Source organism: Panthera uncia, chromosome A2 (genome assembly GCF_023721935.1).
Source record: "Panthera uncia isolate 11264 chromosome A2, Puncia_PCG_1.0, whole genome shotgun sequence".
In the NCBI taxonomy this organism is placed as follows: domain Eukaryota; kingdom Metazoa; phylum Chordata; class Mammalia; order Carnivora; family Felidae; genus Panthera; species Panthera uncia.
The window spans coordinates 144,960,668-144,980,876 of NC_064816.1; the positions used below are offsets into that span (position 1 = coordinate 144,960,668).

The window sequence follows — 20,209 nt, forward strand, 5'->3', positions numbered from 1 at the left end:
ATGATAGGTGTTCAAGGAGGGAGATATCACTTCCAAGCTAGAGTCCTCAAGAAAACCATCATGAAGAAGTGAAATTTGGGTCTGACTCAATAGAGTCAGACTTCATGACTGAAGGACCCAGTCTGAACTGAAGACTCCAGAATTCATGACTGAATAGAATATGGACAATGAAAAGGATAGAGGAACTCATTCCAGATGGATGTGATGTATGGATTAAAAGTGCAGAAGTGGAAAATTCAGTGACATGTTTGAGAAGCAATACAATATTTTTATCGAGGATGTCGTGGGATGATGTGCTTGAAAGGAAGGTTAATGCTTTCTAAATTAGAAGACTAGAAGAGAATTAGAAGACTAGATATCATTTAGGCCTAGAAAGGAGGAATCATGGACATATCATGTTTGATATATCCATCTTTGCTGGATTGGAGAGCAGGTATGGAACCATAGTATTATATAGAGTAGGATTAAACCTTGGACATCATCTAGTCCAAGCACCTCACTTCACAGAAAGGATTAGTCCAGGTTCCTGAGTCCAGATCACTGTTTGCCAAGGGTTTGTAGAGAAGGGCAATTGAAGCATTGAGGTTAGTGAAGATAATTTGAAGAGCAGAGGTGAGGAATCTGCTGGAATATATCACACCCAGAAATCACCCCAGTACATGTAGGATGAAGAGAAGTATCACTGAGCCACAGTAGTCACCCAGCTGAGGTTAACACAAACCCTCACAGACAAAACATGGCTCCTGACTTTCTCCCACAAAGCCCTGAATCTTGAGAACAAAAGACAGAAAACAGATGATAGTTGTGATTCAAAGTTGAAAATGGGTATGATACACCTGGTAGAAGTTTAAAGAAGCAAGGAAGTCTAAAATACAAGTTCCAGGAGGACAGGGACCTTTTCAGTCTTGTTCATTGTTGTATCCCTAGTGTGTATAATAGAACACCATAGTAAATGCTCAGTAAATGTATATTGCATCTTGATGGTGTAAATGTGTTTCTTGTTTTTTGTTTTTGTTTTTGTGGGGCTTCGCTGAATTCATTTCACCATGATATTTATAGTGGGTAAATAATGATGACTAATCAGAAAGAATCTGCCTAATAATTGTTATGAGTGTTGAAACACTAGGGTTCCTTGAAATAAAAGAGAAAGTGTTATGTTGAGAATGAGGGTATAGTGGTCAGAAGAGGAAGGTTATGTAATAAGGAAGGTGCAATGCAAGAAAGAAATGCTAACATCACAGAAGTATGCAGTGATGCTGTCCAGAATCTGAGCATCCTGATATATGAATCTTACAAAGAAGTAACAATAAATTAATAGAGGCTTAATTACTATTTGCAAGGTTTAATTTAATTGGTATCTTTGAGACATGACAATTCTGTCATTTAAGCCAAATGAACATACAATTGAAGAGGTATGGGTAACTTTTTTTTTTTAATGCTTATTTATTTTTGAGAGAGAGAGAGAGACAGAATGTGAGTGGGGGAGGGGCAGAGAGAGAGGGAGACCCAGAATCTGAAGCAGGCTCCAGGCTCTGAGCTGTCAGCATAGAGCCCAACATGGGGCTCAAACCCACAAACTGTGAGAACATGACCTGAGCCGAAGTCGGATGCTCAAATGTCTGAGCCATCTATCCAGGCACCCCAGCATGGGTAACTTTTAAGATCACTTCTTATCTCAGTTTAATTCGATCCAATGAATTCAACCAGAGATCTTGACAATAGTCTTCTCAGAACTTTGCTGGGGCACTCTTGCTTATTTCCTGAAAGGGAAAACAATTCCTAGAGATAAATAGTGGATTAGTCCAAGAATATTATAGTGCTTAAGAGCAGGCACTTTGAAATTCTGTTAAATGGGGATTTTAATAGCTACTTCACAGGTTTATTGTGTAGATAAAATAATTTAACATATTTTTAAATAGCCCAGCAGAGCTATCAAGGCACAAAAAGACAAGGAGGAAACTTAAATGCACGTTGCTAAGTGAAAGACACCAGTGTAAAAAGGCTACATACTGTATGATTTCAACTGTATGACATTCTGGAAAAGGCAAAGCTATTGTAAAAACAGTAAAAGGATCAGTGGTTGCCAAGGGTTGGGGTAGAGGTGGGAGTGAGGGAAGTGTGAAAAGATGGAGAATAGGGGTTGTTCAGGGCAGGGAAACTATTCTGCTACTATAATGGTTAATACATGATATCATGCACCTGGCAAAGCTCAGCATAACACCAAGTGTGAAACCTAATGTAATCTATGGACCGTAGCTAATAATGTATTGGTTCATCAGTTGTAACAAATGTGCCCCACGACCCCATGATGTTAATTAGGCTAGATTAGTTTTCTAGGGCTGCCATAACAAAGTACCACAACCTGAGGGACTTAGAACAACAGAAACATTGTCTCACAGTTCTGGAAGCTAGAAGTCCAAAATGGAGGTGTCAGGAGGGCTTTCTCTGAGGACACTTAAAGAAGGATCTGTTTGGTCTCTCTCTCCCAGCTCTGGTCGCCTCAGGTACTCCTTGCCCTCCACCTTCTCATGGCATTCTCCTTGTGTCTCCACAGTATCTTCTTGTGTATGTCTGTTCCTGTGTCCAGAGTTCCCCTTTGTATAGGAACACCAGCCATCTTAGAATAGGGCCCTCTTTAATAGCCTCGTCTTGACTACATATACAAAGGCGCTATTTCTGAATAAGGTCACGTTCTGAGGGGTTAGGTCTTCAATACAGTTTCTGCAGCGTGAGCACACGATTCAGTGCAACGTAGAAGAAACTGGGCAGGGGTGGAGGAAAGGGAGTATCTAGGAGCTCTGTCCTTTCTGTTCCTTTTAGTCTTTAAACTTGAAACTACTCTGAGAAATAACACCCATGAATTTCAAACAGAAACAGTAAGAGAAAAATAACCCAACACACAGTACACGTTCAATAAGTGTTAGTTACTTTTGGAAGCTGCACTAACTTATCCAGTGTCCCTGACACAATAGATTTTGTTCTTGATGCATTCCAAGACCAGTAGCAGCATTCCCAGAAGATGCCAAGGACTTTCCCCACACCCATTCACTATTCAGTCTGTGCTGATTTTGAGGTAGGTAGGACTTAGCTTTCTCTGTGGCTTCTCCCTCTAATAACTGAGGGTGGACTAGAAGCTATCCGTTCATAATGCTCATATCTCCTGCCCCTAACTGGATTTCGTGGTGTCATTACCAAAAGGAAGGGCTACATGCTAACCGATTAGGAATCTGTAACGCTGACTTACTACTTAATTACACCAGCATAGATGCGCCCTGTTTTAAGAAAATCTTGTACTGGGGAGTCCATGTTGAAAAGACAGATGTTGTCAGTCAGTAATGATTCATCTGCCTTTGTAAAGTGCTTTCCCCCTTTACGCAGAAGTCATGTCAAAGTTCTTTCAATAGCATGACCATGACCTCCCCCCACCCCTGCACAGTTCCAAAGTTTAGATTTTTCATAAAGCTTTCAAGAATCCATCTGTCACATTCACAGGTACATACCTCCCTTAGCCTACATTTCTTTTTCAGGCTAACCTCCATTTGGGACCCTCTAGAGCTCCGTGGTTTCTAGAATCTCTTTGCCTTGACATTTCGTCACTACGTTGATTGAGAGTTTGTTTCCTAACCAATGTTGCTGGAAGGGATTCAGCATGGACTGGGGGAAGGGGAGGAAATGAGAGATTAGGAGCTGAGAAGATGGAAGCTGCTGCTCCCAAAAACGGGGAAACACCCCTTACAGTTCCACCCAGACATGGCTCCCCTTAATGGGACAGGGGCGGAGAAGTTCAGAGGAGCACTGTGGTACAAGAGTGTGACGACTGAGGAGGACCTCCAGCCCCATCCTGGTGGGAGACCACCTGAGGACCATTTCCAGAAACATACACACCTTCTTTCCCCCGCACAGCCTCATACACCCCCAAGAGAGAGTCATACCACACCATACGCAGATGTGCGTTCTCCTCTCCCTCAGATACACTCTCCACATGTCCACAAAACACAACCCGGAAAGGCACTTGTCTGTGTAGACGCATCATAGAGCGACCCCCTCCCCCACGTCTAGTGCCCCAGATGCATACTCCCCAGGATCCAGATGAGTAAATAAGGGGATAGATGGACTTTGGGGAAAGAAAACAAGGGCCCAAGTAAGTAATAAAAGGTGAGGAGTAGGTGTAGAGAATGGGTAGCAGAAAAAGAATTTGCCAGTGAGGATGGTCAGCCAAAGCGACCGCACGCTCTCAGTCCGTTCCACTTGCCTGTGAGTGTTTGTTCCAAGACCTTTCAGGCTCTGCCCACGACGTGCATCTCCAGCCTGCTTGCGGATATTTACATCACTGCTTATTAGCACCTCCACCACAGGTATAGGCTAAGAAACTCAGCCCGTTGTTACTGAAAAGCAGCCAGTATTACAACTTAGCTTGGATGAGGGAGGAGTTCAGGCTTTAGAGGATGCCTTTCAAGCTGCTTGGATAAATTAAGGAAAGTGAAATTGTTTACTTAGAGACAGACCCCCCTCTCCCATTTCTGTTTGCTGTTGCTGTAGTTATTTGCAAAGTGGTTCATACACAACAAAAGCCTGTATTGAAGAAAGGGACGAGAAGAGTTTACTCTCTCACTGCACCTAGCATCCGGGTAACCAAAGTTTGGTCCCACTGGCCACGGGGCTGTTCTCACCCTGTACTGTCCTCAGAACGGGAGCCCACCCCCAGGTGAAAGACCCCCAGATGACCTCTCAGGGGGTGTTCAAATCACTTTTTTTTTCATTCTGATAACTATGGAGAGATCAAGCCAGAAAATGTAGAGAAACTTGTGGTTGATGAAATAGTAAAGGAAAACTGATTCTTTTCTTCATAACTAGCAAAGTACTTAGAAAGTACTTTTGGTAAGAGTAAGATAGAAAAACACCTTAAAATTTTAAAACTCCCAATAAATACCAAAATTAGAGTTTCTAAAAGATTTATATGCAGTATAAGTAATACCCTAAGGGATAAGAAAGGGGGAAAATGCAAACATTGTATAGTTTTATTTTTGTTGGCAGAGACTTTATTTTTGTTTTTGTGTGTTTTTTTAAGGGGAAAATGCTTGAAAATAAAAGAATCTGACAATTTATTTGAGAAGGTTTCTGAACTTGGCTTTAAAATCTAAGTTTTGCTTTTTGCCCCCACAAACAGAGATGCCATTAGGTGATGGCTTTAGGCTTTGCACAGCTCCTGATTTTCCTGCACAGGGCGAACTTCTTGTCTCATAAGCACAGAAAGGGCTGGAAAATATTTTTTGTGATCTGAGTGCAGCGGAGAGTCTAGGATTGCAGAGGAAGTGGAGGCCTCCCGCTCCACACAGGAAACAATCTTCAAGCAGGCCTTAAATGCCAGATTCCAGGCCGAGTTTAACTAACCACTGACAGCTCTGTAAACAAAGCAAGGACAAAAAGAGCCCGCTTCCCCTTTTCTGGTAGTCATTTTGGGTTTGGGGGCTGCAGGGGAATTCTGGAATACTTGGCTTCATGGCACAGAAGTGCAAGGGAAGTAGGCTTCGCAGTTGAAGAGCTGGAAAGGGAAGATCTTTCTGGGATCAAAAGCATCACGGAGGAGGTAGGAAAGGATAAAATGGTTGGGTTGCAAAGAGCCGGGACTTTGGAGCTCTGAAAACGGCTTGATCATATGTAACTGCTTTTAAAAATGCTGCCGACTTCTGCTTATTCATGGTATTATTGCTGTGTTTTTTTTATCATTCTGATATTAATATTCTTTCAGATTGTGCAGATTATGCCTTGATGCTTATATTATTTTATTTCTTTTATCTCTCTTACTTTTCTCTCATTCCTGCATATTCCTTTTTGAGCCACTTTTCTTTTTTTTCACTCTTTTTCTCTTTTCCTCTCTCTTTGTTCACTTTTTCGTAACTTTCATCTGTGGCTCAGCAAGTTACAAAGAACAAAATCATTTGGTAGCTGTGAAGTGATCCCACTAATATTTCAAATCTTCAAAATCCCTCTGTCTCCTGAGGTTTTTATTTTCATTTTTTAACTGTAATCCTGGGATCTTATTTATTTGTCTCTAATGGTTTCATGAATGAGACTGAATTTGTTCAGTGCATGAAAGGCTCAGCTTGGGAGTTAGAAATTGGTCACTGGCTACCTTGCCAGCCTTAAGGTGTTTTTCTTAAGAGTAAAGAAGAAAGGAGAGTATGAAAAAATCGTGGGGGACCAAAGGCTAAAGTGCTTCATGGGAAATGATACTTTGATTCATCTGTGATCTCGATCTACCTCCTCTCTGTTAGGTCCAGATTCTCCGGTCTCCCTAGACCTGAAGCCACACCATGGATGATTTTGAACGTCGCAGAGAACTCAGGAGGCAAAAGCGGGAAGAGATGCGGCTTGAAGCAGAAAGGTAAGGTCCTAGGTTGAACACTATTTGTATTCTGTTATTAACAGTGCTGGTTTCAGGCTTCAAAGATCATCTCCCTGAAGGGCCAAATATATTGCACACTAAACCTTTTGCAAAAGTTGTGATGGAAAATTTTCCTGTTATGACTCTAAATTATGCGTAAAAAAAGAACACCAACATCAAGGAAAAAAGATTCTAGAGGAATCAAACAGTCACATTAAATCAGAGCCTTTCATAGTGGAATTTTTAAGTGACAAAAGCAATGTGTGGATAAAAGTTTAAAAAGCAGTATAATATTGAAAGGACAGGAAAAATGACAAATGCTGACAGTTGAAACCAACAAGGAAATGGGAGCCTTAGGTCTAAAAATACAAAGGCAGGGGCGCCTGGGTGGCTCAGTCGGTTAAGCATCTGACTTCGGCCCAGGTCATGATTTCACAGTCCGTGAGTTCGAGCCCCGCATCAGGCTCTGTGCTGACAGCTCAGAGCCTGGAGCCTGCTTCAGATTCTGTGTCTCCCTCTCTCTGACCCTCCCCCCATTCATTCTCTGTCTCTCTCTGTCTCAAAAATAAATAAACTTTTAAAAAATTTAAAAAATACAAAGGCAATAAGTCCTAGATGGATCTTGTGACCAGTTTTTATTCTGATTAGAAAAGTAGCCAAGTCCAGTAATCCATGTATTAGAGGTTAATAGTTAATGGAGTTTGTTACTGTGGATATTCTGAGTCTAGTTGGAAGCTGTCATGTTGTATGTCGTGGTGACTTCAAGGGCAGGTTGGGGAAATAAAGCAATGACATAGGAAGCATGGGGCATAAATGCATATCGTAAAATTTTAGGCCTTAGAGGGAAGGACAGTGGCGTTTAATGTGGCTTACATCAGACAGAGCAGGCATTCACCGGAAGAAAAGTGTTAAATAATGTTCTTATAATTAAATCGATGTTGCCTCACACAAATTCCAATGCACAGATGAAGAGATGGTAGTAAGGTGATCCCTTAGTGATCCTGCAGTAGAAAATGGGAAACTTAACTCCTATAACAAAAGTATTTGGTGCTGTAGGCTCGTGTATGTGTATGGAGAACCCAAAAGAAGAAGGTAAAATTACTGCTTTGGATCAGCTTGGCCAGAGAAGGCTGCCATTCATGGAATGTCTATGTCCATAAATATGACACCATGAATGGTACCTGGGCTGTGTGGGTTCAAGTCCCTGCTCTTAGCCACTAATGAGCTGTGTGGCCATGAGTAAGTGACTTCTCTCTAAGCCACAGTTGCCATATTTGTAAAGTAGGCATAATGTCTGCAGAGCTTGTGTGGTTGTTGTGGAGATTATTGAACTTCATAAATGGCCTAGTTGGTACCTGACACATAGCAGACTTCCATAAATGGTAGTAGTCGTTGTTGTTTTTATTTTTTAACCATTATCATTGGCTAAGCAAGTAAGGAACAGCAATGTAGCCATATAGATAGCCAGAACTAAACATCAATGCCAAGGAAGGGCAGTCATCATCCTGTGGTGAAACTAGTCCGAAAAAGCTCCTTGGAAGTGGTAGTCCGTGGAGGATGCCGTAATAGTGATGAAGAGTAAAAGGAGAGCCATCTTGGCGAGAAAATGACACCAGGAAAAGCAGAGAGGTGGAAATAAGAATCCTGGTATAAGAGACCTATTGATTGCTTAAAGAGGAATGAGCTGGACTCACACATCTTGGGTGTTTCTATTTCCCATGCAGGGCAATAGAGACTTAACAGGGGGTGCTGTGTGTGATGAGATACGTTGTGCACTAGAGTGATCTACAGTGCACTAGAGTGTGGGAAGAGTTAGTACTGAACATATAGTAATGAGGCCCTGAATTGGGGCAGCAAATATGGAAATGAGGGCCAAATATGGGAGTCTTTATGGAGGGAAAATTAGCAGACCTTTCAGGAGAGGGAGAAACTCAAAGGCAATTCCAGAGAATTTAATTAGGTCTGTGGAGCTGGGAATCTCCCACAGTGTTCTAGATGGAGAAACTTGTTCCATTCTTGGGTGTACATGGTGGGGGGGGGGCTGTTTAATTTCAGGTAGAAACCACATCCAAATGGAGATTCCCTGTAGGCATTTGGAGATAGAAATGTTCTATCTTTTTTCAGAAAGGGAAAGAAATTATTATTAGAGAATAAGTTTGGGCTCACCCAGTATGGTAGTACAAAAGCTGAAGGTGGATGGTTGTGATAGTGTCAAGAAAGCAAGTGTAAGATCATAAAAATGTAATAGAAACCATCAGAGGAGACAAAAATGTCAAGGAAATGGGGAGAACCAGGGAGAGCATCCATGTGGAGTGGACATCACAACCTTCTAGGCAGTGTCCAGGCCCAGTAGGACGTACCTCTTACTCTTTCTAGTGATGTGTTATATGGCCTCAGATTCAACTGCAAGCTGATGAGATATCTTTACATGACAAATATTTATTAAGCACTAACCAAATTTCAGTGTCTGTGCTAGGGATAGGACAAGCAATGGTGAGATACAAATAGCCATGGCTTCTGCCTTTATGTCCCTCACGTCATGCTAGGAAACCAAAGTATAGCAAGGTCAAAACACAGACCAGGCTCAGAGTATGGGGCTAGAAGGACTCAGGAAGGAGAACAGGAAATTGAGCATCAGGCTAAATCAGTACCTTCAGTGTCTTTGCTTTCCAGGTGAACAGGAAGATGGGGAATCAATGTGAAGGGAGCAGTACTACTGTATTGCTGTGGCTAGAGCCATACTGTAATTACAGTGAAGAAACTCTTTCTTTAGAACCAGAATTTTGCTTAAGAACTTTCCACGCACCTCCATGGTTTATTCCTTCCAGTTTTCTGTTTTGTGTGGAAGAACATGTCTTCCTTTAAAGTCAATCATAAAAGGAATGTACTCGGTGAAGCTTAGTTAGGTACCCTTAATACTCTACAATAAATTTACACAAATTTATCCTACTCTGTTAAATTTACATTTCTCTCTGTTAATTCTTTTAGAATACTATGTTTCAACTAATTCCCTTTCTTTCTTCCTTTCAATTTTTTTTTTTGAAAGGAGTATTTAAGGACCTCCTTACATTCGGGCTGTTACCTTTTCACGTTTCAAGATGAACCTTATAGTTCTGTTTTTCTGGGGCGTGTTAAGTAAGTCCGTGTTCACTCTTTCGGATTTTGTAAAATCTGATCATTTATGGGAAAGGGAAGGTCAGGTTTTATGGTCCAGCCAACTTTGATGGTAAAGTTCAGGGTGTGTACAGGAAACAGATGGCCAGAACCAGAAATCAAGGGCCATCTAAAATCATGGTTTGATCTGAAGATAAAGGATGTAGAAGAGCCTGAGCCGATCCCTCTTCCTTTATCTTTAGACCTTGGCTTCCTCATCTGTAGCTGGAGTCAGTGTTTTCTCTGGGGACTTGGTGGTCATTTTTACTTTCCTTTGCCTTTGGTTTGTCTAACTTTTTAATAATAATCATATATTTACATAAAACAATAAGGCACTTTCCATTTTGGAAAATGTGACTCTATGGCCCCGGCCATAATACCCGGGGCCAGACTGGAGAAGACCTAACTTTCCTTTGGATTCAAGGAACTAAAAGAAAGAACTCAACCCAAATCAGGAGTGCCAGTGAAGTCAGTTAGCAAGAATTGAGTGGCCCCAAGGCTCAGAGCTGCAGATTCATTCATTCACACCTTCAACAAATTTTAATTGGGCATCTACTCTGTTCCAAGCCCTATTTTGGGCCCTGAGGATAGACCAACAGAATGACAGAATTGGGAAGAGTATGTCTACTGCTTTTCAACCTGTACAAAACCAAGTGATGATCAAGAAACTACGTATTTATATCCTCAAATATAATTTGTACCCTGATATTCATTGATACTTACTAAAGATGGCTTATGCCCTTTGTATGCTATACCCCTGCAGCCCATGTGGGAGAAGGGACAACAGAGACAAGAGAAAGTTTTGTTGATTTCCACTTCTTACACACAGAGGCTTTCCAGATAAAATACCCTGTTATTTCAATTAGTTGTTATTGAGCTTGACTAGCAGGTGCAGTTCTACTTTGCAATGACAAATAATTTAAAACTCGTACTCTCACCAGATGTTATAACCACAAATTAAAACAAGCCAGATTCTTCTACATTTCATTCGTCAGAATACATTTAAAAGATTATTTAAAAAGCTAACCCTTGTGCCATGCTGGCTCTCAAGGGTTTGGGGCTGGCGTGTACTCATTGTATCACAGCTGCCCTGAGAATGTCATACACCTCCCTCATTCTGCGGGTTCTAATCTCATCCATTTCAAATCATCTGGCTTCCCATAACCTAGACTGTGAGCCTAATTAATCAAAAACCTCCTTCCCTTCTTTTCCTGCCCTTAACCTGTGCATTTTTTTGTTATTCACCTTGTCCATGTCCTCCATTTCGCTGCCACTCTAGACTCCTTAAAATGAGGTCTTTAGATTTGGTGAAAGGAGGCACTTCATTTGGTCATCAAAAAAAATGTATTGACTATCTATAAAGTGCAAGATACTATACTGAATCATAGGGATGAGTGGTCACCAGTCCAGGCAGTGCCCCAACAGTCACAAAGCTCATATCCTAGGTGGATTAGTAACTTTAGAGCAATCTTGACCAAAAAGGAGAGGAAATAATTTCAATAGAATAAATTAAGCAAGTAACCATTGAAAACTCTAAATGCATGGTTTCTAAGTGTAAGATACTATTTGTACACATCTCAAATTAAACTGTATTTTTAAATCAATTACATATTTGAACAAATAATTAGTTTTGCTCTTTATTATTCTTCACCTGTATTATGAGAATAAAATATTAATGGGTATATTCTGTCCCCTTTCTTTATCTGTCTTTTATTTCACTACCTCTCTGCCTTTATCTATTTCTCAGTGCTTCGTAATGCATTTTCCCCTGGTCTATATGTATCTTTATTAACACTTGATTCCTTTGCCTCCATTTCTCCTCCCATCTGTGTACTAATCCATCTTACGCTGGATTATTTATGCAGGTGCTTTTGTATCATCAGGGAATACGTACATTTCAAGGGAGAAAATGTAGGGGAAGAGGAAATATTTTCAAAGGGGTCAAATCCAGCTCTCTTCCTATTCAAGTAGAAAGCAGAAGTGGAAAAGAATGCTAAGCCTTTTGTATGTATCTGGCAAAGATGGACTGATCACAGCACCAGCAGTAGGGGTGTCTGTCTGAATAGAACATGTGTATTGTACATGCATGAAGAAGCATAAGAAGGTGTCAACAGTGAGAGACAGTAGAGCTTAGCAGTCAAGGGTGTGGGCTGTGCTGTCAGATCCCAGGTCTGCCACTTATTAGCTACATGACCTTACAAATTATTCGATATTTCTAACCTTATTTTCTCCTCTTTTAAGTGCGGGAAATAATAATACTCACCTCATACGGTTTTTATGGGGAAACAAAGGGATAATACATGAAAGCATTAACATAGTACTGGTGTTTATTATATAATCATTTATTGGATTATTATTTTCGTCTATTGAGTGTTATTCAGTAAACATCACTATATAGTTTTCTAATCCGATTCTTTATAACACACAAAGAAATGAAGACATACTTTACATTTACCATAAAGCAAAATAAAAAATATGAAGATTTTCTTTCCATACTTCTGAGGCTACAAGAACCTTAGGCAAGATAAAGAGCAGGAATGTTACTTAGTGAAGAGTTTTGAGTGAATGTGATTGGTAACAAAGTCTGAGGGAAGACTGTGCTGTCTCAGCCAGAAGAATCAACACTGATTCAGGTTGAGCTCTTCTTTTACATGTGGCCAAAAGGATTTTGAGCTTGGGTGTATCTGCTAAGAAACCTACAGTGATGTTCTCTCCATGAGATCTTCAGTCAGACACGCTTCCCAGTGCTGGGCTCGTTCTCACAACAAGCTGCTCCCCCACTTTTCAAGACATGAACTCATTACATTCCTGGCTCATGCTTTCCACATCCGACGTGAGCTTCTCTTTCAGATCAGAAGAAAAGCCCTTATTGTGGAGTGGCGTTATCAGATTCAGAGGCTCAGAGACATAAATAAAAGGAATGAAAACACTCCTGCTGTTGTCATCGTTCATACATTTTTATGAGCCTCTGAAATATACTGATGATTAGACATTTGAAAGTAAATATTTTCACTACAGTAGAAAAACAAACAATTTTTAGAAATCCACCGAGTCTAAGTAGCTCCCTCCCAGAACTCTGTCACTAAGACATTTCTATGGGAGTTAATAGTGTGGCCAGTCAATGGTTGTACAACATACATACACAAAGACACTTTCATTTACAACGCGTGGCATTGTGGCCTTGAAATTTTAAATCAAATCTTTCAAATGTAATTTTTTGTTATTCTGTAATCGGAAAATTTTTCCTCATTAGGAAGTTAAGTAAAATATTCCTTTCAAAATGTCTAAATTATTAGAGTAGCTAAATTTGCTCAAAAGTATCACTCAGAAAATCTCAGTTCTCTCAGAAAATCTATCACTCCAAGGAGCAAAACAAGTGTTAGGACCTGTATCTACATTTCTCCTTTAAGTTAAAAGGCTTTTTTCAAGTAATTTGTTTGGAAGAGATTTTAAACTACTTGTGTAAGGTTTTTGTATTTAACTTGATATTGTTTGAGATCAGCCCATCTTGAATGTAGAACCTGGACAAAATAAGATAGATATTTTTCACCTAAGAGATCTTTCCTTACTTAATTTGTGTCCAGCAACATGAAGAATCAAAATATATATGCATATTCATATCGTCCCTCTCTTGTTCTCTCATTCTAAATAGACATGATTTATTCCTCTATTAAGTTGTAAGTGATTAAATTATAAAAGGTGAATTATAAAAGGCATCCTGGGACCAGTTTCCACTAACTGAACAGTTCTTCTGCTGCTAAATGTATCCCACTTTAAGGTGGCCCGTGGAGCATCAAGAGTCTAGGATCTACCCAACATGACAGTCATTCAATAGAAATTGAAAATCTAGGAGCACCTGGGTGGCTTAGTTGGTTAAGTGTCCAACTCTTGATTTTAGTTCATGAGTTCAAGCCCCATGTCAGGCTCTTCACTGACAGTGCAAAGTCTGCTTGGGATTCTCTCTCTCTCTCTCTCTCTCTCTCTCTCCTTCTCTCTCTCTCTCTGCCCCTCCCTTGCTCACATGTTCTCTCCCTCTCTCTCTCTCTCTCAAAAATAAATAAATAAAATAAAAACTTTAAAAATCACCTACTGTAGCCACATGGTTAATTTTCCAAATCATCAATGATGTCTTTTATTTAAGACATGACATATGTAAAACTAACTCAGAATTTTACCTGAAGGGTTCAGTTCAGCAAAATAGTTCTCAAGTGGGAAAGAGTACCAGCCAAATCTCTCATCTAGTGTTAGAAAGAAGGAACCATCATTTGTTTAGCATCAACCAAGGGCCAGATTAGGTGGTATACTTCATAGACCTTATGTAATTTAATTATCAAAACAACGCTGTGTCCTTATTTAGTCTGTTCAGGCTGCTATACCAGAATACCATAGATTGGGTGGCTTTTAAGCAACAGGAGCATTTCTAGAGGCTGGGAAGTCCAAGGTCAAGGTGCCATCAGAATCCATACCTGTGAGGTTCTGCTTCCTGGTTCATTGACAACTGCCTTCTTGCTGTGTCCTAACATGGTGGGAGGGGCAGCTGTGTTCTCTGGAGTCTCTTTTATAAAGGGCACTTATCCCGTTCATCAGGGTGCCATCCTCATGACCTAATCACCTCTGCAAATCCCAACTCCAAATTCCATCACAATGGGTGTTAGGTTGCAACATCTGAGTGCAGAGGAGGGCAGCAAACATTCAGTCTATAGCAGACCTGGATATTGTTACCCCTGTTTTATAGCTGAGGAATCTATAGGACTGAAAGGTTAAGTAACATAGCCAACTTCACATAGCTAGGGAGTGCAGTCCAGTTCTGCCTGTCCCAAATCTCAAAACCTTTCTATTGCAACAGATTGATCAATGGAATTTTTCATGTTTCAACTGGTTGTCTTGGCTAAAATTCCATCATCTCCACAATGCCAAAATAACTCCCTAAGATGGGGAAAAATCATTCAAAGAAACAGACTGAATAAGGCTATTGGGCCTAATTGGACTGTTCTTTATGCTTATTCAGGTAAATTGCTTACATGTGTAGACACAGTCATTGTTTTGTTTGCCTTCTAAAACTCTCCTGTGTTATTCCCATTTCACAGAAAAATAGAAACAGAGAAGATCAAGTTTTCCCCCGCAAGCCAAAAAAGGATGTTGGCATAACTGCTCTTGACTTTTCTTTGGATTTTTCTCAATAAGACTATATTCACCATTAGGACAGGGACTTAGTCACATCATCACTCATAAAAGCTTACGGCTGTCACTGACCTAATAGATAATCTTCTTCAGTGGAATGTTACTTTTTCACTTTTGGACCACACACTACTTTGAGTCTCTGATGAAAGCTATAGACCCTCCTCCAAGAAAAATGCACATATGCACCCTCAAAACTTGGCACTATTTTCAGTGGCGTCATGGACCTCCATCCACAGACCTCTGGGGAGCCCATGAAACTTGGGCCAAGAATCCCTCATCTAATGAATTTTAAAAGCTTCATTTTACATATGAAGAAACTTAAGTCTTGGGATGCTGACCTCCTCAGGATCACCCAGCTAAGCTGAGGTAGAGCCTTCTTGCACTGTGTATTTATTCATCTCCCTGAATAAATGGAGCTGTCAGTAACAAATGTCCCAGCTATTGATTAGGACAATTGAGATTACTTCTGGGGAAATATATATACTAGAATGTATTGCACGTAGAGTGTGGGTTTTTTTTTATTTGAAAACAATTTATTGATAATATTTCTAAAGGAGATTATTTCAGATTACTTCATGGGAAGTAAAAGGAAAAGCAAAGAAAGATAAGTGGATAGGCAGAATGAAAATGACTAATTGTTAGGAACTGGGAATCCAATTTTGCCAAGTCAAGAAGGAAAAAAAAAACTGGTGATTTTGCAAATAGAACCCTATCTGCCATCAATTTTCAAAGTCTTTTATTTGGCATATGTTATCTTGGGAGCATTTCTTTAAACAAAGCTTAATTATGATACTGAGTTATTATGTAGGATTTCTTTATCCTTACTGGTTTCATTTAGCAGTGCAAACTCATCAAAGGATTTTTCTCACTAAGTATGTGAAAGAACTGATTTGATTCCTTAAAGATTTTGTGTTTCATCTTTATCACTACTATTTGTTGAGAGGATAGGACACACTGGAGGGGGACACAGATATAATGCCTTTCAGAGTGCAGGATCCTTCAGACTTGGGTTTGAATTCCAGCAGGGTTACCAAGGATAACCCTTAGCCTCTCTAAGCCCATTTTCTCATCAGGAAAATGGCCATCATAAAAGCTCATAAGGTTTCATGTAGATTAGAAAGCACTAGATGGATAGATGACAGATAGATAGATGATATGTAGGTAGGTAGGTAGGTAGGTAGGTAGAAAGGAAAGAAGGAAGGAAAGGAAAGGAAAGGAAGGAAGGAAGGAAGGTGGAAAGGGGAATGGAAGAAAGAAATGAAATGAATATTTGACTAGTGCTCAGTAAATGATACTTGTTGTTACTGTATTTTGGGCTGGCTAGAAGACATGGTAAGGAAGAAGCTATCAGGAAAGCCCTTTCCGGGTCAGGTCCCCAAGAATCACTGAATATATGCACAGCTCCCATGTCTTCAGACAGTTTGGTCTAATCTCGACTATTTCAAGTCTGTTTTAGCAGCCTGCCTTGACAGTGATGGGAGAAGTATGGATATGATGTCTCCATGCTGAAAAGAAAATCTGCCTTCTTATTTCTAAGAGTCATTTTCCCTACTGGTCTTTATCTCAATAATTATATATCTAATATTCAATTAATCATATATTTTACATGGTTTTCTTTTGCCTTGTGGAATTATCATTTCTTTTTTTCATATTACATAATTATGGTTTCTGTACCACTAACACAGTAATCAAAAGCCTCTCAACCATATATATAAATACTGTACCAATAATATAAAGAAATTGGGTACTCATTTTTCACAAAATAATTTTTAATCATTTTATTCTAAATTCATGATTTTTATTATGAAATAGCTGATACATGCAAAATGATACTATTAAGGCATACCGAAGTTGTAAATCATTGTAATGCATATATCATAAAGTTATCATTGAGCTTTAAGATCTAGAAAATTTCCAATACCATTGAAATTTTAAACTGACCTCTCCAATCCTACCCCCTCGCCTCTCCAACAGAAGTAACTAGTATCCTGAATAATTCATTTATTTTAAAATAAAATTCTAAATAAGATAACATGAATTAGGTGATAGTTTTTCCAGACCTGTGATCCAGGGAATTCTAAAGATTCTCTCCAAACTCTGTTGAAAATGTTAATGAGAGTCCATTATTGCCTGAGAGTGCCTTTGTAAACACACAGGTCCGAAGGAGTCCTTCTGCTGTCTAAGGCTGGGAACCTTGGAGGAGAATTACAAACCAAGAATTCTCTACAAACAAAGAATTTGCATCAAAATCAAATAAAAATGTAACAAAGGCCATCAAATATGTATGTTGAATCTATAGATTCTGCCCATTGGTTTTTCTCACTGACCAGCCAGATGTAAGAGATCTGCATTTGTAGCCTTCATTTGGCCAGGTGGAGTGATAGACAGGAATCCTTACAGACTATTCCTGATTCTTAGTCAAGGGAAATCTATTGCTTTGAAGTCTTCAAGGGAAGTTCTTGACCTTTATTATCCCCAAAGTCTTTAGCAGTATTATAAGAAAGTACCACTGCAATGGAAACATGAGCATGTTGGAATGATGTCGTAGTGGCTGTATAAGTGGATTCTCATTCATCATGAATGACGTTAAAGAGGAATAATGAGCATGTTTTGTAAATAGAATCAGTTCTTTTCACTAGTGTGCTACCTAGTAAGCAGTGTTCATCAGCAGTTTTGTAAGAGTGTAATTTTTTAAGAACTTTGGAAACATTCACTTACTTTTAAAAGCTTAATTTGCTAATTATAAATCACCTTTATGTTTACAATTGTTAAACAAGTTTCTGATGTTTTCTTAGCCTGGCAGAAGTGGCCAGTTTGAACATACTTTCAAAACTAAATTTCTTTTAAAATATCCCATAATTTGGGGCGCCTGGGTGGCTCAGTCGGTTGGGCTTCTGACTTTGGCTCGGGTCATGATCTCATGGTCCGTGGGTTTGAGCCCCGCGTCGGGCTCTGTGCTGACAGCTCGGAGCCTGGAGCCTGTTTCGGATTCTGTGTCTCCCTCTCTCTGACCCTCCCCCATTCATGCTCTGTCTCTCTCTCTGTCTCAAAAATAAATAAACGTTAAAAAAAAATTAAAAAAAAATATCCCATAATTTGTATTGGCCTCTCTTCCAGTTAGTCTAGATTGGTGAGATCTGACATTGCATTTGAGACTAGTACCAATTGACCAAGTTAAAATGTGAGAGTTTATTTTCCATTTTAATAACTCCCTACATCGCATACAGTTCCTTTGCTGGAATAAAAATCTTGGTAAAGTACACATCAACCACTATAAATAGCAGCCATAAGCCTGTACATTCAGGAGAGTCTCCAGAGAGTATATTTTAAACTGCACATTGTTTAGAATAGGAAATTCTTCCAATGTTCATATTTTCCATTGTGGGTGACATGGACTATCCCATATCACATCTTCACTAGCTTCCATTTTCCTGTACCATTTAGGAATCCAGCTGATAAGTTGCCAGAAGATTACTCAATATGTGCTTTTTATTTGCCTAAAGCTAACCTGGGTCTTATTGTCCGGTGGGAATTTTGCATAACGAGGGGCTCTGCAAATGAAAGCTTGATAACTCTGCACCGGCACCAGCAACTAGATAATGAAAGGGTCCTTTCTTTCTGGAGCTGGTCCCTGGACTCTACCTACTCAGAATAACAGCAGTCACCCATTTTTTATTCCCACGGAAAACCTTGCACTGTTGGCAGGTCTGTCTGGGGAACTCAAGAGACTAGCAGGGAAAAATAAATGGGCAGGAAGTGAATAGACGAGCGAGCAGGATGAGATGATGGGTTATTGTGCTGGTTCAAAGACATGAAGCCTCAGCAGGTACGATTACACTGCATCTTCCCCAAGGCACTGTTGGCAACTCTAGTAGATGTAGACCTCTGCCCACTCCTTCCTTGAACAGTCCTTCTGTTTCTCTAATCAACTGTTGTGTAAATCTTGATTTTTCAGTGGGGCCCATTTGAGGGACCTAATCTTCACCCACCATTTCTTCTCCCTTGATGAACAAGATGAGAAACTACCATTGAGGAGCCTTGGTATATAGCAAGAGTTGATATCTGATGCCCTTCCTTCCTGCTACTCCCCTTTTAAGAGCCTATAACTCTTCCTACCCAACCATGAAAGCCAAAAATCTGTCTGTTTTCTGAGCCAGCATCCTCAGAGTATATCCTGGCTACCCAGGGAGTATCATTGCTACAGAAGTTCCGTGGGTTACAGACTGAACAGAATGAAATTTTGTAAAACTCGGGACTGAGGCAGGATGGAAATTCCTAATGCTTTCATCTCTAAGTGCATCACATCACAGGAACATGATTATAAGTTCTGTCTCATTGTGGCATTTGTCAGAGCTGTGATAGAGCTGAACCAAGGCTCGGGGGGCGGTGGCGGGGTGGGGGGGGGGTAGTGTCCCCTGCAGAAAGGAGCTGGTTTTCCATGAGAACTCTGCCTGAGTGCAGAAGTACTGCTAAGAGACATATTCTGGTATCCCATTGGGTTATATGGTCAGAAATTAAGACTCTCTCTCCTACATTCTCTGAAAAGAGTTTGAAAATCCAAATCATTGAACCCAGACTTGCTAACATTTCCAGGAGCCCACAGTCCGTGGCTAGGTCAAATCTGGAAACTATGTCATTTATTACAATTCTGGTGCTTTTCCTTCTGCATTTTGCTGTGCCCAGCCCATATAACTGCCTCTGACTACAAAAATACCTTTTAGATCCAGGATAAAAGAGGACACACTGGATAAAAGTTGAGCGGATCTGGACCTCCTCATCTGTCAAATAGAACTAACACTCCTCAGGGTGGCTGAGAAAATTAAATGAGATATTATCAGATACCACATGCAAAGAAAGGGTGATTCACATGACATGTTTATTATGTAGAGGTGCCTGCATGATTAATTAAGTCAATTCACTTCTGTTTTACTTTATGTGGGGTTGCAAGTTTCATGCTGGTCACACACTGGGTTCCAAAGGAATTTTCATACTCTGTACACAGCTATCTTACGTGATCTGACAGGCCCTCAGGCGTTCTAGGCTTCCAAAAATCAGGCGCAGAGAAAATGCTGTAAAAGGTTACCTGTCACTTTCCCTAGAGCCGTTCCCCCTTGGAAACGGCTTATGGCCTCAACTGCAGTTTAGAAAAAAAAAAAAAAAAAAAGCAAAGCCATTTTATCTTCCTTTCCCTGAGTATGTGAATTAAGGAGACAATTCCAAAGATTTAAAATGATGGCTTTATCCCAATCAAAATAAAACCGTGCTGTCAGTCACTTACTTGTGTGGTTTTGCATGTAAGTTAGCAAAGATCTTCAGAGTCAACGGGATTCTGTCATCTTCCACACCAGTATCCTCTCCCCAACCTCTCGTAACTGGTGAACTCTTTCGCAGCTAGAAGGCCCAGCTCAACTCTCATCCTCTGGAAAACATCTTCCAAGAGGCCCCCTGTCAAAGTGACCTCCCACCTTGAGTTTCCCATGGCTCTTTCAA

The 20,209-nt window shown here is 40.1% G+C and overlaps 1 protein-coding gene across 7 annotated transcripts in view; it reads left to right on the forward strand.

Annotated features, from left to right (window-relative positions):
* Positions 1 to 20,209, forward strand: part of CALD1 (caldesmon 1) — a 188,467-nt gene that overhangs the window by 80,891 nt on the left and 87,367 nt on the right. For all 7 annotated transcript variants that reach the window (XM_049641877.1, XM_049641876.1, XM_049641878.1 and 4 more), the window contains one exon: positions 6,276 to 6,385. In XM_049641877.1, the coding sequence (XP_049497834.1) occupies positions 6,319 to 6,385 (67 nt within the window). In that variant the 5' untranslated portion in view covers positions 6,276 to 6,318. The remainder of the gene's footprint in view (positions 1 to 6,275; positions 6,386 to 20,209) is intronic.